The sequence below is a fragment of the Centruroides vittatus genome, unplaced genomic scaffold (assembly GCF_030686945.1).
Source record: "Centruroides vittatus isolate TY-2023 unplaced genomic scaffold, ASM3068694v2 scaffold_3315, whole genome shotgun sequence".
Lineage (NCBI taxonomy): Eukaryota > Metazoa > Arthropoda > Arachnida > Scorpiones > Buthidae > Centruroides > Centruroides vittatus.
In genome coordinates, this window is record NW_027122703.1 from 4,329,337 (window position 1) to 4,355,486 (window position 26,150).

The window sequence follows — 26,150 nt, forward strand, 5'->3', positions numbered from 1 at the left end:
TTTGCAATACTCTTCTAACAAGTCTCTTGATTTATTTTTACGGAATCTTCTTAATAAACTGTTCTTTTTTCTTTTTAATCTTAAACAGTCCGAGTCGAACCATTGTTTATCAAATAGGTTTAATGAACTAGTCATTCTCAACGTACCACTTTGGATTGCTGAATTCAGTAGCCTTTGTGAGAATTCTAAGTAAAAATCCCACACATCCAATAAAAACCTTGTTTTCAGTGATTTATGTAATAAGGTAACTAACAAAACGTATTTATCAAGCTTATCCTGATTCCATACATATCGAGTTTTCTGTAATTTACATTTCTCTATTTCACCCATGTTGAAATTATATATTGCAGAAGTAGGAAAATGGTCTGAACTGAATTTGTTCAAAATTTTAGTCTTTCAAGTTGTCCAACAAATTGACATTTGATGCCACCAAATCTATTACTGACATACCATTTGAAAACATAAAAGTAAAATTTGCTGGGTAGTCATTTGTACAATGGCCATTTAGTATATATAATACATATGATTTGATCACTGGTATATATTTTTTTTCCTCTAAAATTGCAAACCATATCATTGGATTTACGAGAATTTAAGACTTGAATATTATTACCATGATAAAGGTTATCTAATTCTTCTCCTATTCTTGCATTAGTGTCGCCTATTAAGATTATTTCATTATTGAGAAGAGATTGTATTAAATTTTCTAACTCTGATGATAATTCATTATAATGAAGAATATTTAAATAAACAAGGATAATGACCAAATTAGTCTGTTTCAGTAAGGATTGAGCTTAACTGCTATAAAGTTATCAGATTTCAATAGCACCTCTGGTTGTCTTAGAGCACAAGGTAGCCAGGATTAGTCCTCCTGATGGTCGACCTGGACCTAATGGTTTCTTGCTAGTTGTTCTAGTATAAATAAATTTGGATTTAAAGCTAAGATTTTGTTTTTGTGAGTCAACCAGGTTTCAACTACAGCAATGTCGTAGGTTTGCAGAATCTGAACAAATTTTTGATCTTTTAAAGTCATAGTTAATGTTCCCTGACAATTCCAAGAGAAAATTTTCAGTATAGAAAAATTAACAAAATTATCTTCTTTTTCACTTTTTTAAACTTTCTGGGTGCTGTTTCTTTCTAAAAAAGCTTCTATCTTCTGCAACTCATTAGTTTCTAAATTATATGTGAATTTTTCTCCATCAATTGTCAAATAGTCAGCTCTTAAACATGCAATTTTTTTCAAAGATTTTGCTTTCATAAAATGAGGCAAAAGTTTTTTCCATCTTATCCTAGATCTATAAGTTAAATCGTCAAAAACTTTGACTCTAGAGAAAAATTTCAATTTCTTGAATTTGTTTTAGATTTTTAACATGTTCACGGCATCAGTAGATAAATGTTTAGGTAGCTGCTGGGCATTACAAGTCACCCATGACTTGTAGTTTATTTTAATACAGGGTGGCACAAGTCACCCATGCTTCGTACTATTAAATTAATATATTTTATTGCACATAATAAAATAATATTGATATATCAAGTATGATATTTGTAGAATAATGTTATCAAAACATATGCACTGCCCCACGGAAAAACAAGCAATTATGTCTGTCGCCCTAAGTAGACATGTCCATACGAGTCACATGTGCCTCATAACACCATAAACATGTTAAAAATCGATCTTTTATCATTCAGACCATTTAGTTCTACTAATATCAAACTAGTTTTGGAATTCTATAGCAAGTTTTCAAGGAAATATATTCTCCATTGTTTCTTTTAATCAATTTAAGAAATTCTATAACATTATTTGTCAATTCCTCATTATTGCTTCTTAACCCAGAAATGACTATATTATTCTTTTTTAATTTGTTATGAAATGAATCTAACAAAAAAGACTGCATAGAAAAATTATCTGTACCTGCTGTTTTAAACATTGTTAACTCTTCAATTTTCTCTTCTATTTGAGTCAATCATTCTTCATGCTCTTTATGCAAATTATTTAACCAATTGAATTTTGATGACAATTCATCCAACTTAGACAAAATAGTTTCAAACCATTCTTCAAAAAAAGATAAAAATTTCTCAGGAATCAGAAAACTCACTTCCTGAGACCGAAAATAATCTTCAAGTTATGATGTCATTAACACTGGTTCACTTGGAGAACATCAACACTTGCCGATGAACAATGAACTTTTTCCATGGGGAGAAAGGAGGAGTGTGAGACATTGGTCCAGGATTCTGTTCCACACCTCCCCTCACCAATAGAATAAGAATTAACAGTAACAATAGTAAGTCAATTTTAAACATTTTGAGCCAAAAATTAATTAATTCTTTTAAAAACTGAGTAAATAATACAAAATAGCACCAAGTTCAAACTACACAAAAAATCACGCCCATATTAAGTAATGATAATGAACACATGGTATACTGAATGAATAGTATAAATATTGCTCACAAAATCAAAAATCAAGCTCATAGATTAAAAAAAAAATAAAAGGAAAATAACTTTTCAATTGTATTGAGCAACCATCTTTAGGTTAAAAGAGTGGATTTGAAAACAGAACATAGAATGGGATTACTGCACTAGTTATCCATCTTGATTAATAAAGTTTAATCAACAAACATGTGGAGCAAGACCAAAAAATGGGAATGGTAGATCACAAATTCAAGATCCTGATGGGTATATACTATGTAGTAAGAGGTAACAACCTTCCCCCTGGCCTGCAAAAGGAACCTCACCATCTATGCTCTTCTTAGAAACTCCAAGGACCCTCACAACAAGCTATACCTTCTGGGAGTATATTCCATACCCTTCCAGGAGAACAAAGATGACCAAAAGCTACAGTACTTTGGGGCAACTAAGTATCTATTAAAACAATGTTTACAGGAATATCTCAATACAATTAATGAAAGGCAAACTACAATGGCATTAGCTGCATATTCCTTGGATGAGGATGTACAAGTATACATCAACAATGCAGAACTTATTTACCACACATAGGAGCCTCCACAACTTATAATACTTTAATTGCTATGTTGTGTCTACTTACAGCAGACACAACATAGCAATTAACTACAAGGATAATAACATGTTATCACCAGCAGTTTGGAGGGCATTATTTGAAATTTATTATTTTCCCATCCCAGTAAAACCATGTGATTGCTGACTGCTGATCAAACTTTTCATGTTTTAAATTATAACGTGTTATATTGTGTTTCTTGTTCAGTTTCCAAAACCATTATTGTTTGGAAAAAAAATGAAAGATTTTTCTTTCATTTTTTTTATCTATGAGTTGGATTTTTGGTTTTATGAGTGATATTTATACATCATCTATTTATACAAACTCTACATATCTGCTTCTTAAAGTAAAAGAAAGATACATTTAATGTTTTCCATCAAAATGTGCTAGTAAATTCTGTTACTATGCAACCTGCTCAAGTAAGAAAATTAAATTGAAAGTGGACAAATATTTTAAAATAAACAATCAATTATTTATTGTGACATCATCACAATGCTGGGCTGCAATTTTTAATCATATTTTAAATTTAATTAATTTAAAACATATGCTCTCCACCTCAAATTAGTGGCGGCTTGCCTCTGTATGTCATACTTTTCCTTTAACAATAAGAGTCTAGCCAGTTATCTAGATAACACCTTTCGGGAGAAAATTTTTGAATTGAAATAACACCATAACTTCTGGTTTGCATCGGAAATTCTTATATCAAGACCTTGTGCGCCTAAGGTTTCCATATCTGGTCTCGGCTTTCATCTATCTAACTCCATTCTCAAGATTAAAGAATGATGGATGGACGGTGGGAATTTATAGGTTTACAATTTTTTCAGACTGCAGCCCAATTACAGATAATAATTGTTCACAAATTTAAAGTTGAAATGTTTTCAGGATCAATATTGAGCTTTGGCAATGTAGAAATTTTTAAACCAACATATTATATTGACTTTAAAATCTTCAGTACGTTTATTTTCCTTTCGTTTCTTTATTCATTATTCTAGTGAGTAAACAAATAATATATACAGTCAACTCCCATTAATACCAATTGCTAGTGGAACAGTAATTAGTTTACTTTACTGAAAATTCATATTAACAACTTTCAGGGTCAAGGTCCTGAAAGTTGTTAATATGAATTTAGAGTCATATAATTTAGAGAGTTAAAGATTAATAGGCAATCAAAATTTCTAAACTGTAATGTTTTGAGTTAATTTACAGAATAAAGATAAATAAAAGTAAATTTATTTACAAAAACAAAACAATGTTCTAAATGATTTTCAAATCAAAAACATGAGGAGATTATATTCACCATTTAAGTGTAGAGCAATATATACCAGAGAAATAAAAAAACAAAGCCAAAAGATAACTGTAATTTTTTTCTGTTGAAGGTTGATTAAAAGAGTAGAAAAAATATAAAATTTGTTTCAATTGCAAATGTCATCTTTAGATATTCATACATATCACTTTCAAACTGCAGAGAGTGATGTATTGTGTCTATTGCATCCATTGCATCTTTGAAAGAAGGTTTAGACAGTCAATCATCACTGACAATCTTGCTTTCATTTATGGAATTATCAATTTATTTGAGAACTGTCCTGACACTATTGTACAGAGCATAGTGTATGAGTTTGAGTTATGTTAACAATATTACATTCATAACCAAAAGTATCCAAGGTGCCAACTCTTTTTTTTTTTGGTGCCAAAGGAGTAAAAACGGGACCAAATTCAGTACAAAGCCCAGCAATATGCACTCCCCAATATACAAACTAGCAAATGTTTGCATAGGGCCACATACATTTAAAGAAGTGAGTATCCTTAAATTTTAACCCCTATTTTCTGAATATAGTAGAATAATCTGCTAAAACTAAGCAATTAACAACTCTACAATTGAATGTCAAATCTATCTTTGGTCACTATGAGAAGAAAATTTATTCTACTCAAAATGGAAAATTTATTATAGTATCAAAGCAACTATTATTGAAAACAGGATTATTTCTTGAGGTTATGAAGGTAATTTACAGTTTGATTTAATGAATTCTGGTAAAATCTTCGTTTGCTTTATCGTGTGAAAATTAACACCATGACAATGGCAAAATTCAATTTAATGCAAGAATTCGTTTTATCCATGTTTATTTTAAGGCAAGTCAGCTGTATTATCATTTCTATCTGAAAAATTAAATATTTATAAAATGCAATTTTTAATTATAATTAAGTTATAATAATTTATAACTAGATTTATGTTTATTTTAAAATATTTAATAGCTTTATGAAATATTTTTCATTAAATTATAATTTTCATTCATTAATAAGAACATAAAATATCTTAATTAAAGCATAAAATAAAATATACTATAGTACACACTTATTTTATGCTTGATTGGTTCCCAAAGATAAACTTGATAAATGACATAAATGAAAAACTGAGATGAATTTAGATGCAATGAGTTAGATATATAAAAACAGAGACATTCTTTCATAAAATAATAGGAAAATTTGATTATTAAACATAGAAGTCATATGAATTCATTTATTTTGCATTTATTCTGTAATAAAATATAAACAATAGGTAATACTGCTGAAAGGAAGACTGATTGTCAGTTGTCAAGATTGATTGAATTATCTGTCATCTTTTCTTTAATTTGAGATCCTTTAAATTTAAAAAAAAAACTTTATTCATTTCTTTTAAAATAATAAAGGAGAGTTGTCTGCCTCAATTGATAACACATTTCCTACAGAATGTAATAGTAAGACTTCAGCACTGTTTTGATTTCTCTTTTTATTAAATAACCATATTCCCAATCAGGATTAATATTGCTAACTTCTGCAGATATTTGTCAATCTCAACCAGAATTTTTTGAAGTCATAATTTTTTATAGATTTTATAGTGTATTCAAGCTCTTTGTTATTACAGCTGCTGTTCCTGTCAATTGCATAAGCAAAACTTCCAGCTTCTCAGTTGTAAAGATTAAGAATGACTCCAACAACTCAGTTTTATCATCAGATTTAATAAAATAAAATAATCAACCATTCCAACTTCAGCAAAAATTCTTTAATCCTAAGAACATTTTCAAACGCATTAAGCGTCCATCTTCAGTTACTTCTTTAAATTAAATATGAAATTCGAACAAATATTACGTAAATTAACGGTACGATTACAATAAATAAATAAATACATAAAAAATAAAAATAAAATAAAATAAACAGATAAAAATAAAATAAAAACAAAACAAAAAACCAATGTGCGGTTTAAACCAATCATGGATTATCGCAGTATTTCTTTACAATTACCCTCATCCGTCATTAAAGATTTAAAACAAGACCTATATCAGCTCTAGGATCATCGTACTTCTATGTTTAGTCCAAATCATCACACAAAGATTTCCAAGCTGTGGAAAGCCCATCAGCGTCCCTATAATTAATGCATTGCATACTTCTCTGCGCTCTGTGTATTTCCAATTTTTAGAAAAACTTCATTGCGTGTCTCGATCTAGTAGACCTGATGATAGAGGCTTGGTCCCAAAAGACCGTGATGCCTTGCTGCTTAGCATAACTGGCCAGGACGGTACTATCAACTGATTTTTCCACCGATCGCTTGTGTTCATTAATCCTCTTTTTTAAATTTCTCAAAGTTGCCCCTATATATACTAATTTAGAATCGAACCTATGCTCCCTTAATGGTATCGAATAAATTCCTGTTAGTGAGTTACGCTCATACTTCATCTTATCATTCCTTAAAAGCTTGTATATGGTTGGATTACGTCAATAAATAATTTGCAAATTCCTACTCCTGGAAATTCTTTTAATTAACGGCTTAAGAAAAGGAATGTAATCGAGGATCACTTTTTCTCTTGGTTGGTTTCTATTCCTCCCACGTGTTCGGTTATGGTCCTTCTTGATGAGAGCATCTATTTTTTCTGTTCTGTAGCCATGTTGCAGAGCCGTTGTTCGGATGTATTGTAGTTCTTTAATTGTATCTAAAACATCAGTGCAGTGTGTGTGTGCTCTCTGTATCCACGAGCGAAATACTGCCATCTTAATATGCCCAGGGTCTGCGGAGTTCCTAGGGATAACGATTGGGAATGAGGGTATCATCAGGTCTACTAGATCGAGACACGCAATGAAGTTTTTCGAAAAATTGGAAATACACAGAGCGCAGAGAAGTATGCAATGCATTAATTATAGGGACGCTGATGGGCTTTCCACAGCTTGGAAATCTTTGTGCGATGATTTGGACTAAACATAGAAGTACGATGATCCTAGAGCTGATATAGGTCTTGTTTTAAATCTTTAATGACGGATGAGGGTAATTGTAAAGAAATACTGCGATAATCCATGATTGGTTTAAACCGCACATTGGTTTTTTGTTTTGTTTTTATTTTTATTTTTTGTTTTATTTTTATTTTATTTTTATCTGTTTATTTTATTTTATTTTTATTTTTTATGTATTTATTTATTTATTGTAATCGTACCGTTAATTTACGTAATATTTGTTCGAATTTCATATTTAATTTAAAGAAGTAACTGAAGATGGACGCTTAATGCGTTTGAAAACGTTCTTAGGATTAAAGAATTTTTGCTGAAGTTGGAATGGTTGATTATTTTATTTTATATTGTCTCTTCAGTAAGGAAATATAGTTTTATTTAATCAGATTTAATGTATCCAAAATTCTCAGTTCCTGAACAATTACAATGAATATATACAATAAAACAGTGAAAAATAATATGGACAATAATAAAAATGTATAGTATTCAACTTAACAATAAATTTTAAAATTTGATTTATGAAGTAAAGAACAACAAAATATATACAAATGGCAAATTAAGGTGATAATGAATGTCAATGACTTCTGCCACTAATTGTGTCTTTTGACTTTGAAAATTAAAATGAGCAATTGATTGAATGTCATTAATGTTCAATTGTTGCCCTAATTTTACTGTTTGTATATATCTACCTTAATGCATACAACATTTGGGCATATGTACTATATAAGTACAGAAAAATCATTTAATGTATATACAAAATTAACTTTATCATGAATAAATGTCCAACAACCCTGAAGAAAGACCCTAAACAAGTTGCTTTTTTTAAACATTTCTTTTCAAATTTAAAATGAAATTAACAAGAATTCTCGTTAATTCCATTTTAAATTTGAAAAGAAATGTTTGATGTTCTGAATTCAAACACAATTTATCTGACGAGAGCTCATAAATAGAGCCAAAAAACATTTGTCAAGAAAATTTAAATACCCCAGTGATAAGATGTTTTTATATTTACATAACCCTATGTTTTGCATTAGTTCTTTGTTTCGTATAGCACAGATTTGCACTTTTTCAAAACATAATTACTGTGTTATACAAGGGATACCTGTATGTACATAAATACAACCAATCCAATAAACCCAATTGGCCCACTTCAAGTAGTTCTGTTCTGGACCAATCTTTTCTTCCAAAATATTTGATTCGAACCTTCACATATTTATAATTATTAAATTTAACAAGAGATGGAGGCCTAACTGTTTACCTCCTGCCAAATTAATTAATTATTATTATTCAGCCTTAACAGCTCAATAAAAGGAATCTAGCTGTTCATTTGATATCTGAAATAATTATTGGATTGACTGTATTTATTATGAAGAAACCTATATAATAAATTATAAATCACATTTAATAAACATTGAATTTTGTAGATATAATTATAGGTTAATATATATTTCTATATTATTTTGTAAACAAATCAAAATAAAAGTTTAAAAAAATACTTGGACTAAACCATTAAACTGGATATGAAATGCTGGTCAGATTTATACTTCAAATATAGATATAAAATTTGTTACCTTCACAGACTAAAAAAACTATGAATAATTGTAGACTGTTTCTCAATATTAATTTGAGGATAATTTTTTCTTCTTTAAAACACTCTTAATTTATTAAGAACTTAGTTAATATAATTTGGATTTTCTGTAATTTAAACAGTAATACGAAATATATTTTCATATTACATTTTTAACATGGATTATAATTTTTGTTTTATTTCATTTATTGTAAAGTATATATTTAACAATTTATATAATAATGCAAAAAAAGCAGTGATCTCACACAAGATATATTTTTCCTTAAGAAAAATAATTCATTCATCTGTTGAATGTCATAAACAAGCATAAATATTCAACATATTCTACATTTAAATTTTCTTCTATTATATATAATTTCATGTTATTCAGCTTACTACACACCATAAACAAATTATGTAAATAGTTAAAATTTATAAAATAATAACAATGTTTATAACTTTTAGACTTAATTATGATTTTTTGTTTTAGTTATATGTGTTATTAGCTTAACTAACTAGAAATAAAATCTATTGTTTGAAAATACAACAATTCAGTTGAATCCAGTTACAACTTATGTATAAATAATAATTGAACTTTCATTTCTGTGATCATTAAAGTACTTGAAGATGACCAATAAATATGATCAAAGACATCTATAATACTATAAATATCTGTGTTGTATTTAATATAGTTGTTTTTATTCAGTCCACTTATATGATAACTTCAATTTTCTTCAAAACTAAACCACCATTAATGAGGAGATGGAATGAAACTAAAATTTAATATGAATTAAATTATACTAATTTCCTTCTGTCTCTTCATTAATGGTAATTATCCAAACAGTTTGTGAATAACACACAAAATTATTTATGGATTATACACAAAATAAGATTATATCAACCTATTATAAATATTTTCATTCAGTAGTTGTTACAATAATATAAAATATTGAAAAAAATGAATAATAAATTAATTAAACAAGCAGCAGTAAATTATTTAGTACAAATGTTTTTGATTTTGTTAAATGATCATCAGGCTATACTTAGCAAGACTACTATACTCAATAGAACATAAATGGGAGAATATCTTTTTACAAATTCAAAAAAATAGAACACTGTGAATTTTAAACAAATAGAACAAAAGCTATCAAATAACATTTTTAGAAAATAGTACATGTAAATATAAATAAAAAATTAATTAAAAATCTACTAATGTGAGGTAGATAATAAGGACTTATCACACCAGTGATAATAAGCATACACTCATAATAAGCATCTACCTCACATTAGTAGATTTTTAATTAATTTAATTATACCAAGGGCAAAAAGTAATTTCTTTAAATAAAAAATGTTTACAATAAATTACAGAGTAAAATGCACAACCCATCATAAAAACTTCCCTGCTCTTTCAAGTTAAGGGAATTCGTAGAAGGATTTTCATAGCCTTAGAAATACTTTCTGCATCTCTTGTATTGATAAATTTTGTTTTCCTGGCAGATTATATCTCAAGTACTTTTAATTTCAAAAGATTACAAAAGAATTAATCTCTCTTTGTGAGTCAACATATACCTCAGATACAGAGGCATAAGCAGCTAATCTAGCAGTGGGGAAAAATTTTTCTAACAGCCTAATCGTGTTCATTAATCTTATATATCATTTAATCTTTAAACTAAATGTATCAATGCAAGGGCATTTCATCAAAATCTTTCTATGAATTACAAAGTAAAAACAAAACTAAACTTCAAAACCCATTATATAGGACCTTCCTACTTTTTCAAGTTAGGGAGATTCAATACAATGCATTGTGCAGTTGTTTTGTTTTTACATTGTAATTTGTTGTAAAATTTTACTTATTTATATTTAAACAACATAATACATTCTAAAAATGTTGTTTAAAATTTTTTGTTCTAATGTTTGTTTATAATTTGTAATGTTCTGCTTTTCAAATTTGTAAAAAGTAGTTCAACCATTTATATTCTACTGATGGTTGTAGTACTGTATTCATATTACATACAAGAGACATCTAAAAGTTTTTAGATAAACAAAAATGATAATGCAAAAATATTTATTCCATTTTTTTTCAAAATAATGCCCTTTACACTCTATACAACATTTCATTTGTCTAAACCACTTAACAAAACACTCAGACCAACATTCCATAAATATATCCACCAAAGTGTCTAAAAGCATCATACTCATAGCCTATTCTGAATTCTCAACTTCTGTTCATTGGAGTTAATTTTTAACCTTTGGAAATAAAAAGAAGTCATAAGGTGCCAATCAGGTGAATATGGTGGATGGGGCAATAAGTTTATGTTCTTGCTACCAAAAAAAAAAAAAATCAATTATTTAAGCAGCTCTATGCTGGCGCATTGTCATGTTGACACAAAAGACATTGCTTTCATGATTTTGAATGTTTCTTCTCCAGTTTTCTAACACCTTTGGAACACATTCTTCTGTATACCACTTAGCAGTTAGTTTTTCTAGTTTAATTGTCATTTCTTTCATTGTTGCTGAATTCAGTTTTACAGAAAAATGTGGTCATTGTTTTTTAGTAGCATTTCTTGTTTAGCTTGCTTAATCTCGTTGATGGCTGTTCATCATTGAAGCACTAAACCTTGGATTTACTCTTGGTTTCCAGTTCGTAGCAATATATCAAACTTTCATAGCTTGCCATTGACAGATTTTGAGATCCCATCTGAGAATTTTTGAAACATGAAGTGGCACCAATCACCCCTTGCCTTCATTTTCTCAAAAGTCAACAAATGAGGAACCCATCTGGCACATCTTTTGCTAATCTTCAGATGATCTTTTAAAATGGAATTAATACTAGATGAACTAATCCCAAACTTTGTAGTAATTTCTAGATCTAACCAGTTCTTCCATCTGCTGAACAGTTTCTTAATTGATTGCAGTTAACAGGTAGCCAGAACAATGTTAATCTTTTATGCTTAATTCTTCCACATTTAAATATAAGACATAATTGACATAACATCATTGATCATATTTTCGATATCTCAATTTTAAACATATACATTTTCCATAAAATTAGGACAATATTATTATTATAACTCTTTACTATTAAAAACTAAATGAAAGTTCAACACAAGGTAACAACAATTGCATATTAATATAACAACACAAAATTTCCATCAGGACAAATTTTTTAACATAGTAATTATATATATATAATTTGAAAATTTTAATTTTATTAAGCCAAAGTATTGAGAAAACATATCCAAACTAACATTTCAATAAACAAAGGATTAGAAAGTTCTGAATAATTTTCTCATAATAAAAATCTTTCATTATTAAATAAAATGTAACATTATTCATATTGGTTAATAGTTTAAATTTATTTATTTCATTTCCAGTGTTATGATTTCTCTACCTCAAGGTTAAATCTATTTATATATGTTCTTTTATATTTATATACATGGTTTATATTTAAAAAAACTACATTATTTTTAACTGATGAATATACAAATTTAACATTTATATATAATTTATATATATATATATATATATATGTTCAAATTGATAAATAATCACAGATTAAAATTTAAGTCTGTAGAACAAAGCATTTTTAATGTGAAAATTTACTTTTATCAAAATTATCATTATCAATTCACCTTTATCTTACTAACATGATTTAGTACTATATCAACAATAATAAGATTCAATTTATCAGTAATCCATATATCAATTTTTAATATATTTTCAAACTTCTGAGTATTTGGATGTAATAATCAAATATATACTGTAGTACTTTAACGGAATTTTGCATAAAATTTGATATCTGAATTAAAATTCTAAATACTTTGGTTATGTATTTCTTTTGATTATTATTATAAATAAATTTTAAAAAATTATTTAAAAGTTTTTATGAAAAAATAAAATTTTGAAATAATGAAAAGTTACATAACAAAATATATAGAAGATATTTTCATTTGTAATTTAAAAAAAAAAACATAAAATAAGAAATTTTATAAAAATTATTTTCATATCTTAATATATTTTTAAAGTAATAAATATTATTGTATATGCTTTATTCCCCAAGTGAGATTATTAAAAGTTTATTTTTTATATAATATTAGAAGATTCTTTTAAGTGGAATTACCTTTTTACTTATGGTTTGTAATAATGTATGGATAATCTAATGTGATATATTCATGTTTTATTATAAGTTTGTAATTCCAAATATTAAAACATATTTAAAGAAAATATGCATGGTTTCTAGGGAAGTAGATATATTAATAGTTTTTAATTTATGTGTTTGAAATTTATCTATATTTAATATGTAACATGTTTTATTATTTTCAGATTAAAATATATATGTATTTATAGGTTTATGTATATTTTACATTTGATATATATATAAAAATATAAAAATCTTTATTGCATTACTTTTTACTTTACATGAGTCATATTATTCATGTTTCCTGCAATTTTTATAAAATAATAATAAAAGTCATGCTCAACATATAACATAAATAAATTTAAATCTACCTGTTAAACATCTCTTGAGAATGATCATAATTTATTATATTAATGAAAGAAGCAGAGCAGCAGCAGTTTATAATTATAGAAAAATCATTAGTTCATTGTACAGTACATTTAAAAAAATAAATTTAAAACATTTGTTTTCAATACATCCCAAATATATAAATTATCATTGATTTATAAAATAACAAAATAAAGAATTTTTGTAACTAACAGTAAAATATAACTATACTAAATGATAAAATAATTCAATTAAATATAATAATAGAAAAAATGCAACTAACTTCAAGTGTCAGATTACAATACCACTCATTATGTTCTTGATGACATTAATATTTTCTATATTGCATAATATGATTCATATATGTTATAATTTGCAATATGACTCATAACTTTCAGAAGTGAAATCTAAAAGAAGAAAAATTTGCAAATGCTTATCTCTCCAACAAAATTTATGCTTATAACTAAAAGAAAAATTTGATGAATTCTTTAGCATGTAACTTAAAATAAACGATCTGTTAATTTTTTATGTAAACTAAACTGAAATATTAATTTCTAACTAGGTATTAAAACCCATATTGCTTTATAATAAAATTATAGCTGTTAAGAATATTATTTTATAAACAGTATATAAAATTTCTAGTAAAATTTATTATACAAAATTTCTATTTCATATAATGTAATTTGATCATTTTAATTAAAAATGATTAAAACTTTAATAAGAATTTCTTACAACAATAATTTACATAAACTTGGATTCAATATTTTTCAGTCAAAACAAATATAATCCCATTTATAATCATAAAAAGGTTTTCTTTTACATTAAACACCATTATATTATTTCTCTTATTTAAAAAATTTGACATTTTTTGCATATTAAATTTATATAATAATAGTAATAACTCAAAAAATCAATAATTACATGATCTTTCTTTTTAATGATTTTTATAACTATTCATTGCTCACATATCCTTAAATGTACAATTATACATCTGAGAAAAATTCCAATAAAGATTACAAGTTTAAATATAAATATCTCTCAAAAAAACTTAGTATTGGGATTGTAGAATTGTTTTTTCAAAAAAGTACTAAATTCTAAAAAACAAAGAAACAAAAAATTCATTGAGTATAAAATCAATTATATACTATTATGGAATATTGTATAAATATATTATAATAAATATATATACAGTAGTCCGATTTATTAAGGCATTCGTTTGGCCAAGTATACTATTATGAAATCATATAATATATTCACAGAAAACAAATTCTATCTATCAAAACATATTCAATAAACATTCCCTTTATAATAATCTAAAATTACAACTGGTATAAATTTTTTATTGTGGTTGTATAAAATAATATATTGAAATATTGAAGGTTTTGTTGGCCATCTCTGTGATATTATATAGTTAAAATTTTATTTTGTGAAACAATCTCAATTTGTGATACTGAACTTATGCAAAGAATCATTTAATGATTTTTCCAGAAACCTATTAGATCAGTGGTTCCTAACCCAGGGTACATGTACTCCTAAGGGTACGCGATAGGCTGTTTAGGGGTACAGAAAAAATAATATATTATGTATCACAAATTAATAGTATTAAAAAATGATTAGGTAAAAATGTTCCTTGCAACAATCACAAACTTTATTATACATTTCAAAATGCAAAAATAGAAATAAAAACTTATGCTGCCAATTGTACAATGCAACAGATCAATAAATGTTGTGCAGTCAGTCAATAGTAGTGAGAAAACTATTATGCACGATTAGTGATTATGCTACAGACTTTTGATGGTGGGGTGTGTTACTGTTGTTATTATTATCTCTCAACAATATTCTCACATGCTGTTTGAAAAAGTATTTTTTTGTTTATAAGAAGTATTTTTTATTAGCGAGGTTGAGGCCAAAGTTTTCAATGCGAAAACGTGTACGTCAGATGTTCAGCGCCGCTTTCCTGTAAGCCTAGAAGTTTGACAATGGTGTTTGGAAGGTCAGTGAAATCATGCTCGATATTCCAAACGCCATTGTCAAACTTCTAGGCTTATAGGAAAGCGGCGCTGAACATCTGACGTACACGTTTTCGCATTTAAAACTTCAGCCTCAACCTCACTATTGTTAGCAAGGAAAAGAACATAGCTAGTTTCTCCAGATTTTCTCTACAAGTGGTAATTTTTTTCATTATTTATTCAATATTTTTATTAATTTTTTTATTGACAAGACTATCTTGTTTATAAAATCGTACTGCCTGCTGTGTTCCCAGCTTAGAGGTACGAAGGAGTACATGTCAGAAGTTGCAATTTGGCACAGAGTATTAGGTGCCCAAATCATGTGCGCATAAAAAAAAACCAGACTTGTAGGTACTCAGGGGACTGAGAACCAAGTCAAAATAAAATTCAAAATGGCAACACTCTCTACAAACAGACAGTGCAAGATTTGCACATGTGTTGCTCGTTGGGAAGTTGGAAATGCGAATGTTGTGAAATCAAATTTTAACAAACGCATGTGTTGGGAAGTTCGAAATGAGAAATCAAATTTTGACAAACGAATCTTTGAAAAAAACCCATTTACCTGTCCCATGTTATTCCCTATATATCTCTGATCGCCATGTGCTGACCTTGACCGATTGACCCGAGTTATCTCATTTCAGCATCGGAACATTTTTCAAGGCAGATGGCGTTAGTCATTATAATTTTATATTAAAACTAACTTCCGAAATATAATTTGTTTTTGTTTTACATTTATTAATATATATATATTGTTTGCGCAAAATAAAAAAATAATTTCAGACAATACGATGGCCATGATTATTTTTTTCGAAAACGGGAAATTTTCATTAGGCTTTGACAAAAATTCAACCTGGGGCGACACACAACGGAGAGAAATTTCAAAATTGGATAAGTTAATTTCACCTTTGATTTATCATTAGATATGGATAAGTGGTTGGAACAAGGAACAAAAAAAGAGCTAACACATAATATGGAAAGAGTTCAATTGGCAAATACCTCTCAAGACAACAACATTTTGGATCTAAACACTGGAAAAGTTCAGAAAACAGAGAAAAACAGAAAGTACTGCATTGAATATATTAAATATGGATTTACTTATATAGGAAATGAAAAATGCCCTAAACCACAATGTGTAGTATGTGGAGATGTTTTATCTAATGGCTGCATGAAACCTTCCTTACTCTTACGACATTTACAAATGAAACATCCCAATTATAAAAACAAGGAACATAATTTTTTTAAACACTTGGAGCAAAATATGAGTAAATCAAGTTTGAAGTCTTACATCCTGTCATCTGACAAAAATCTCAAAAATGCTGTTGAAGCTAGTTACCATATTGCTAAATGTGGCAAAAAATCATACCATAGATGAAAATTTGATTCTTCCCTGTATAAAAGATGCTGTTTGCTGTATGCTCGGAGAAGACCAAACACCTAAAATGAACAACGTTCCTCTTTCAAACAATACAATATCGCAAAGAATTCAGGACATGTCTGATGATGTTTAAATGACAATAATAAGCCAAATTAAAAATAGTAAATTTTTCGCTATTCAAGTTGATGAAAACACAGATGTCGCCAATCTTGCTATTTTGCTTGTTATAGCAAGATATTTGGTCGATAATGAAATTGAAGAAAACTATTACTTTGTCATTCTTTGTCAGAACACACAAGAGGTGAAGATATTTTTAATGTTATTGATTCTTACATCAAAGAAAAGGGAATTGATTGGTTAACTGCTGTGGATTATATACTGATGGTGCCAAGTCTATGTAAGGTATTTACTCTGGTCTTCGCAGTCATGTAATGAAAGTAGCCCTGAACGTAAATTGAAACCATTGCTGCATCCATAGACAAAAAGCCTTCCTCGTGAATTGAAACTTGTTCTTGATAAAGTTATCCAAGTGGTTAATTTTATAAAATCGAGACCGACAAACTCAAGAATTTTCAAAGCTCTATGTGATGACATGATAAGTCTTCATTCTACATTGCTCCTTCATACAGAAATGAGATGGCTATCTTGTGAAAAAGTTCTTACCAGACTATTTGAGCTTAGGCATGAGGTACAAGTTTTCTTTGAAAGTAATCCTTTCAAGCTCTCATCCAAATTTCATGATGATAAATGGCTTCAGGCTCTCGCATATTTGTCAGATATTTTTCTGCATATAAATAAGTTAAATTTGGCACTCCAAGATAAAACAACGATATTTAGTTTGTCTAACAAAATTGAATCTATAATTAAAAAATTTGATTTTTGGAAGTCATGTATTAAAAATAGTCAACCTGAAGTATTTGAAATATTGTACAGTTTCTTATCTGAAAACAAATTACGATTTTCTCCAGAATTAAATCAACAAATAATTGAACATTTACAAGGATTAAAATCGGATTTCCAGAATACTTTCCAAAACCTGACAACACAAACTATTGGATTCTAAATCCATTTGAAGAGGAATACTTTCAGGTAGCTAAATTGTCAAGTAAAAAAAAAAAAAAGAGAGAGAGAATTTGATCGAAATTTCAACCGATTCGATTTTAAAATGCTAATTTAAATCAAAATGTCTTTTTAACTTTTCGGCAGACATTAACAAAGAATTTGAAATACTTTCTGATAAAGCAGTTCAGTTTTTATTGCCATTTACAAGTACTGTGCTTGTGGAAAGAGCTTTTTCTTCCTATCTACATATAAAAAATAAGTATCACAATAAGCTGAAGGCAGTTCCAGATTTGAGATTATACCTTGCATCAATCGAACCTGACGTAAAAAAATTATGCGAGAAAAAACAAGGACAAGACTCACACTGAACTCCTTTAATACAAAATTAAACACTTTCAAGTTAGTTTTTTTGTGCAATTTTATTTTCATTATAATTTTTATATTTCTAATGTAAATGTATTGATTTTTACATATATGAACATAAATATATTCTCTTTATCAACATTATAAATTAGCTTTTTTTTTTAATTTAAAGTTACAACTAGTGATGCCACAAATAGTGATTTTGCCGAATACCGAATATTCGGCTATGCTCTTGGCCGAAGCGCTGAATGTTCAACAAAATATGTGTACATTTCGCGGGTGACAAGTTATGACCTGTCTCATTGTGATGGGTGCGGTAGCAACGCCATGGGTGCATTTGTTTTATTTGCTAGTAGATCGTGTCACGACGCGCATAATGTTCATTGTTACATCAAATTGTGTTACTAATAATCCTTATGACTATTAGTAACACAATTTGAGCTTGAAACACGGTTTAACTTTGATGAGAATGACAAATATCTGGTTGCCACTTTTCTTGACCCGCGTTTCAAAACCAGTTTCCTGGGATTAGTTCAAATGCAAAGAGCAAAACAAAAAGATCTTTTAGAAGCTCTGAAAATTAGTTGTGATGAGTCTACTAATACCAATAATGATTCTTCTCCACTTCGTAAGAAAAGAAATATCAATGAAAATGATACAACCACTGAAATACACAACAGTTTCTGGAACTGTTTTGAGGAAATCACTACAGAAAATATGCAAAATGATGAGGATGTGGAGAAGAAAAGTGCTATTGCAAATGAGATTGATTTTTATATGAAAACTGTTCACCTAGATTGGACGACAGACCTTTACAAGTGGTGGTCAGCAAATGCAAAACAGTATCCAAGCCTGACAGAAATCGCTAAGATCTATCTATCGTCTCCTGGCAGTAGTGTATATAAGTGAGAAGCTATTTTCAGAAGCGGGTATAATTTATGAGGAAAAGCGCAATCGTTTGCTATCAACAAATGCTGAAAAAATTGTTTTCATTCATCACAACTTACCACTGATAGATTTTAAGTATTAAATGTAATAATTTGTGATTAAAATAAATACATTTTTGAGTAATATGTGCATTTTTTCCCATGATTTGGTATTCGGTATTTGGCTGAATACCGAATATTAAAAAAAGTAGCCAAATAGGCCGAATACCGAATAGTAGCCGAATATTTGTGGCATCACTAGTTACAACATGTAAAATTAACAATATGGTTACTCACTAAATTTCTTAAATGAGGGGTACAATCTAGAGAAATGACATGTCACGGGGTATGCTAATGAAAAAAGGTTGGAAACCGCTGAATTAGATCATAGTACAAGATCTATAATAGTGATGGCAAACTATGACCCATGAAGCAATTTTAAGGAAATCACATTGAATGTTTACAAAATACTAGGTTCTTATAAATTATAAAAAAAAAATTGAGATTTCAAAATTTTGCATATGTAGTGTAAAAACAGGGTCCTAAATCTGTTGTGTAAAGTCTTAAAGATCACTAATTATGAACTTCAGATAGAAAAATTATTAAATAAACAACAAAATATTTTAAATAATTATTAAACAGAATATGTTTAAACAAATTTCAACCAAAATATTTGTTTTTAGTATATTCACATTAATATACATTCTATTGTTATTTTTGTCATATAAATTAATAACTTAAAATTTGTAAGAAAATTTTATATTTCTCTGTTATTTTATAATTACAGTTGAGCTTATCTATCTCAAACATGTTTATCTCTAAATTTATTTTCTCTTGCATTTTCAGCATAAATTCAATATATATTCCATGTTTATCTCAAATTATGAACTGAAATTCAATTACAAATTCAGAGCTCAGTGAGTACATTTTAATAGCATAAATTGTAGTCAAGAAACATCTCTTGAAATAAGAGTACATACTATAGTTGCAATTAATGTTACTTTTCTCTGATTAACTATGAGTTTGGCTTGAGTATTATTGGTTGAAGAAAGTTGGGCATCAGAAACTATTTGTGTTAAGGTATGTCAAAAAATGTTTTATATTGTTTTATTAATACCTCAAATCAAATGTATTACTGTTTACTATGTAGGAATCTATGTATCTCAATTTTTTTTCACATTTCCATAAGATTCAAGATAGACAAATTAAACATTTGACCCATAATTTGGGTTTGATAAACTTTGAATTCAATTTTGACCCACCTTCAGAAAAGTTTGCCATCACTGATCTGTAACATGCACAAATACATAAGCATGCTTATATATTATATATATATATACACACACACACATTATTTATTTACTTATACTGTACATATTAACATAACAAGAGAATACATTTATATTACATATATATTTTCTATTATTGAGATTTCAAAATTTTGTATTTCTTTAAGGCATAATCCTTTTTTTTTTTATTGTACCCGAAGAAATTATTCTAAAATATTCTAAAAAGTCTTTTCAATTAATAGTTTGAGCATGCCATTCAGGAAGCTAGTTAAGAAAGTTTGGAGAGTCAAAAAAGAACAGTTAAATTGAAAAAACAGATTCCATGTACACAGTAAATGCTCTTCCCATTATCGTTGTCATCCTGTTTGGTATTATATTTTCATCATTTTTATAGAAAGAAGCAATATTAAAATGCTTAAAAGTAAATCACTTGGTCCTTTAATATAAAATGTCAAAACAAAATTTTGATCTAAAATTAAAATCATATTTTTTTCAATCAGTTGGAAGTTAAAATTCTATGTCACTAATGTAAGATGAAACATTGCACATTACAAATATACAATAACCATAATGGTATACCTACAATGTATACTGTTGAATCAGTTGTAATTGCACAAGAAAGAGAAAATACATTCATGATGGCTTTATTGTGACAAAATATAGCAAAAAATTTTATATCACTATATTTCAAACTGAACAAACCATTCCTACAATAAAAACATTATTATTTATCATATTGTCTTAATAACCAGACACGGACAACAATCTATTAATTAAATAGACCTTTACTAAATTAAATTAAAACAACCGATAAAATAAATGTACGAAATACGTGAAAAACTTTCAAAAGATATAGCAGTACCATTTTACTTAATAAATAAAAAATTTTATTACATTAACTATTTGATATTAAACAGGAATAGCAAATACTACCAAAGAGTAATTACAAGATATAATGATTGATCTTAATCTCTATTAATTTGTATAAGTTTATCATCCCACAATTATATTATTTTCAAGTTATTTAAATGGTATCTCATATTTTTTACAGAAATTTTTTACCTCAAGAGATAATTAATTTATCATTATCGTATTAAAGTAAACTTTTAAACCAAAAAGCAAACTACCCCAAAATAATTTTCATTCAAATATTTAAAAGCAGTGCTTTGTTTTCATTAACATTATAAATACATACAGAATCAAATTTGGCAACTTAGGAATTTCAAAGATGACTCAGATGGTTAAAAATGGGATATTATGACCCAAATTTATTTATCTCATAAAATCTTATACCATTTTTTTCAATAGAATACTCAAAAAATATATATCAGAAATTAAATAGTTATTAAATATTTAATAATTATATTCGTACCACATCATAAGAAATCATTAAGTGTTAGACTAAAAAATAATAATAATTACATTGGTTTATTCTCTTGCAACACCATTATATCATAAATAATGATTCATAATAAAGATATTATTCAACAAGCTACACCTTTACCAATTGAAATGGAGAAGAGAAACATTTCAACTTTAATTCTGTTCAATTTATTTATACCTGATTATCCACTTATATATAATTGTGTCGGTAGAAACCTTGTGAATGAGTCTGGTTACTCATTTATAATTTATTTTTACAAATACTTGGAAGAAATAAATGGAATCCGTGTTATTCTGACTTACCTTGATCTCGTTATAAGATTTGAATGGTAATACAGCTGGTATATCTAACTCGCTGTCTTCGAACGATCTTTCATCCATAATCACCCTGTAAAACAGTAGGGCGTAGAAGGGTAAGCAAGAATTGTAATACGAACACTTAAGTATCAGATCATGAATATCCTTTTCGCTCAAACGATCTAAAGTGAGATGATGTTAAGCCTATCAGCAACACTTTAGGCCTAACTGCCGAAAGATAATTCAATCCACTATCGAATTAAATAAATATTTGATTGACTCAGACGTCCATTGATTTCCCGTAGATATATCTATTCATTCCATCTCGTACCCTTTGCATTTAAAACTATCGAATTAATCTTTATTGTGGAGTCGTTCTCGCACGTAAACCGCCGGTCCTTTAGGTTTAATACCGACAAACATCAACAGATGGCGCGACGGATTACCACCGCGTGAGGGCGCGATTTAACGAGGAAGAAAGTTTCGTACGTGATTGGTTATTTTTTGAATATAATAATTACATGAAATGGATGATTTTTTATCACGTGATTTGAATTCGCCAATGATAAGAGTCCGGAATTCCATATGTTTTATTCCGTGACGGAAGTTAGAGTCATTCTTCCGTTCTGTAGAAATTGAAATGTGGCCGTCGTCGGTCTTTCTTTTAACTTTTATTTTTAATATTTTAAAGTTGTCTTATGAATATGGTAGGTATAACAATTAATTACGTTGTACAGTACGTAAGATTAACAAATATTCGGTATAGAATCAAAATATTTCTAATTGTTCAAAATAATAAGTTTTAAAATGATTTCATACAATTATATTAAAATTAATAACAAATTACGGTAAAAGTTGTTAAAGTCTGAAGTATTTAATAGCAGCTGAATATTTACTATGAATTCTTGTCTTTGTTGAAATGAATGAACGAAAGTAAACATTAATATTTACAAAATAACCTAAATTTAGTAAGTGTAAATGAAGAGTGCCAAATGTCTACAATAGTTTTTGCATAAATTTAATATAGGGAACAGTAGATCAGTTTCATTTCTGTTATTTAAATTCATTTGCTTTGTTTGGGTTGATTTAAAATCATAAGGATAATTTATGTATATTTCTACCTTAAAATTTTATTGATTGTGTATTTAATTCTTGTGATTTGTATTTTATGATAATATTTATGTCTTTCATGTAAAAGTCTTTGCTTTTAGTCTGGAATAATAATTCTGACATAAGCCCAAATTTGGCTAATATTACAGACTCGTACAGTAGTTGTGACTATCCTATGGGTGTAATAAGTCTGTGAAATTAGTCAAATTTGGGCTTCTGCCATAACTTGTCTTTATCGATGTCAGTTTCCTCTAAAGTGGGGGTCACCAAACTTATTTTCACAGTGGGCCAGATAACTGAGAGAATGACGAGCACGGACCGTATAACCATTTTGTTCAATACAGCACATTGTATACACAAAAAATAAAGACAACTAACATTTATTTACCAATACACAAACATGATGGCTGCAGCAAGCTGGTAGTCGCTTTCCTTCATTGAAGGTACTTATACAAAAAATACTCTGACATCCAGTTGCCAAATTTTTTATTTCACTGATTTATCTAAAAATTATGTTACTGCCAGATGAAAAAATCAGATTGGACCAGTTTTGGCATTTTTACTTACACTTATTTTAATTTTTTTACATTGTAGTAAGTTTATCTACAATCCATGCTATTTCCATATAAATAGTTACATTTTAGCTCATTTGTGTCACAGTGGGCAACGGGTTGAACTGACCTCACGGGCTGTAGTTTGGTGACCCCTGCTCTAAAGCAGGGATGGGCAACCTTTTTATACGTAAGGGCCGCATTTCAAAACTTTTCAACTGACGCGGGCCGCACACAAAAGAAAAGATGGGGGAACTGTCGGTAAATCACAATTCTTTATTCATATATAATTATAAATTAGCATAGGTATACTTAATATAGCTTCTGGCACCGATCTAAACGTAATATATCGGAAATATTTGGTTAAATATCAGTCACTGCTAGTTTTAAATTAGTTTCGATGTGTCTGTTAGCCGGTTTCTTGTTTTAATTTTTACTAAATTCATTGCGAAAAGACTTTTCACAAATATAAGTTGTAGAAAATAACGTTTGAATTTTTGTCGAATATCTCATTAAGCTGGGAAATTGATATATTTTTTCATATTTTATGCCGCGCGGGCCGCAAAAAATATTACTGCGGGCCGCATGCGGCCCGAGGGCCGCAGGTTGCCCATCCCTGCTCTAAAGGATGCTTGCATCTTGCATCTTTGGAGTTTATATTGCCCAGAAATATATTTATATATATATTATTATTATTATTAATGTTCAATTAACAATTTATAAATCTTCTAAATCAGTGTCAATAATACTACAGTTTTCACCAATTATAGTTTTAATTGTATCTCACTTAATGTTATCAGTCAGTTATCATATTCAGTGTAAGTCAGTACCAATGTCAGTATTTGAGCCTATCCCAAAATGATTGCGTTAGAATCTGCTTATTGTAATCACTTTGAGATAGGTTCAAATACTGACATTGGTACTGACTTACACTGAATATGATAACTGATAACATTAAGTGGGATACAATTAAGACTATAATTGGTGAAAACTAGTTTTATTGACACTGATTTAGAAGATTTAACTATTCTAACAAATTCTTTTCAGCTATGCATTTATGTATTAATAAACCATTCATTGTTGTTTTGCCTGTTGTTTTTGTACAACAGGCAAACAACAATGAATGATTTATACAACAACAGCTAACAGAAGAAAGAAATGCCAGCAATTTTAACAATAATACTGTGAGCAAATAATGATTAAAAGATTTAACTTAAGACTGAGAATGATAACTGATAACAATTAAACATTACTGTCCACAAATTGAGGCTAGTAGTGCAAAAAGACAGCTTAAAAGATTATGTAATTACTCAAAGATAATAGTACTAATGGAAATTTCGTTTACAATAAGTGAAGTTTTATAAATATACAGTATGTTGACTTACATATTTTGGGAACTGCCAATTCTGATACATTAAAAAACTGATAACAATAACTGTAATTATAATAAGCAAATTTTTGTGTTTTTTTTTCCTCTTTAATGCCTTTTACTTTCCCAGCTGTCATGTATTGGGAAAGTATTGGAATTGTGTCATTCTTTGTAAATTTACAGATATTCAGACTTCTTGAACCAAAAAAAGTAAAAAAAAGGAGGGGGAGGGAATTCTGTAGATGTATGTGTTGATATCTATTTCATTTCATATCTCAGGATAGGATAAACATTAAGAAATGAAATATGGCATGGTAGCTTGTGTATAAATGCCCCATAAGGGGCATTGAAGATGTTAAACTTTGATGGTTAAAGGTTGAAAGGGTGGGGAGATAGAGGTGTCATATCTCAGGAGAGATTGGAATTAATGAAGATTTTACTTATTTTGGTAACCACTAAAAAGGGCTTACAAATTTGTATTGGGACCTTGAATAAGTTCTCGCTGTTTTACAGCAGGTGGCGTTACTAGAACTGTGTGCGTGTATTTTTAGATGGTGACGCATCTGTAAGGAAGTACAATAAGCGACCTTGAAAATCAGTATATGTCATTTCGCCGAAGTGTTAACAACTTTTTTTCTCGTGGTGTTAAAAATGTCGCATTTTGTGCCAAAAAAAAGAGTATTTGCGGGGAATTTTATTGCACTATTTTATTCAAAAAAATCTGCAGCTGAGAATTCTTGTTGAGACTTACGGTGACCATGCTCTGTCGGAAACAACATGCAGAGATTGGTTTAGACGCTTCAAAAACAATGATTTTGACATTGAAGATAAAAAACGTTCTGGCGCACCGAAAAAGTTTGAAGACGAGGAATTGGAGGCATTACTTCATGAAGACTCATGTCAGACGCTAGCTGAACTTGCAGAATCATTAGGAGTTGATCATACAACAGTTTCAAAACGTTTGAAAGGATTAGGAATGATTCAAAAGCAAGGACATTGGGTGCCGTACGAATTGAAGCCGAGAGACGTCGAACGGCGTCTTTTCACGTGTGAACAGCTGCTTCAACGGCAGAAAAGGAA

General features: G+C 28.5%; 3 protein-coding genes across 3 annotated transcripts in view; 2 read left to right on the plus strand and 1 right to left on the minus strand.

Annotated features, from left to right (window-relative positions):
- The window catches only part of Patronin (calmodulin-regulated spectrin-associated protein patronin), a 74,453-nt gene extending 51,963 nt beyond the window's left edge, over window positions 1–22,490 (minus strand). The window contains 1 exon segment of the mRNA XM_067286346.1: window positions 22,047–22,490. Within this exon segment, the coding sequence (XP_067142447.1) occupies window positions 22,047–22,124 (78 nt within the window). The 5' untranslated portion in view covers window positions 22,125–22,490.
- Window positions 1–26,150, plus strand: part of LOC136988460 (NAD(P) transhydrogenase, mitochondrial-like) — a 267,559-nt gene that overhangs the window by 91,035 nt on the left and 150,374 nt on the right. The gene's annotated exons all lie outside the window — the stretch shown is intronic.
- The window catches only part of LOC136988479 (stromal cell-derived factor 2), a 40,752-nt gene continuing 37,169 nt past the window's right edge, over window positions 22,568–26,150 (plus strand). Inside the window, exon 1 of the mRNA XM_067286345.1 lies at window positions 22,568–22,747. Within this exon, the coding sequence (XP_067142446.1) occupies window positions 22,681–22,747 (67 nt within the window). The 5' untranslated portion in view covers window positions 22,568–22,680. The remainder of the gene's footprint in view (window positions 22,748–26,150) is intronic.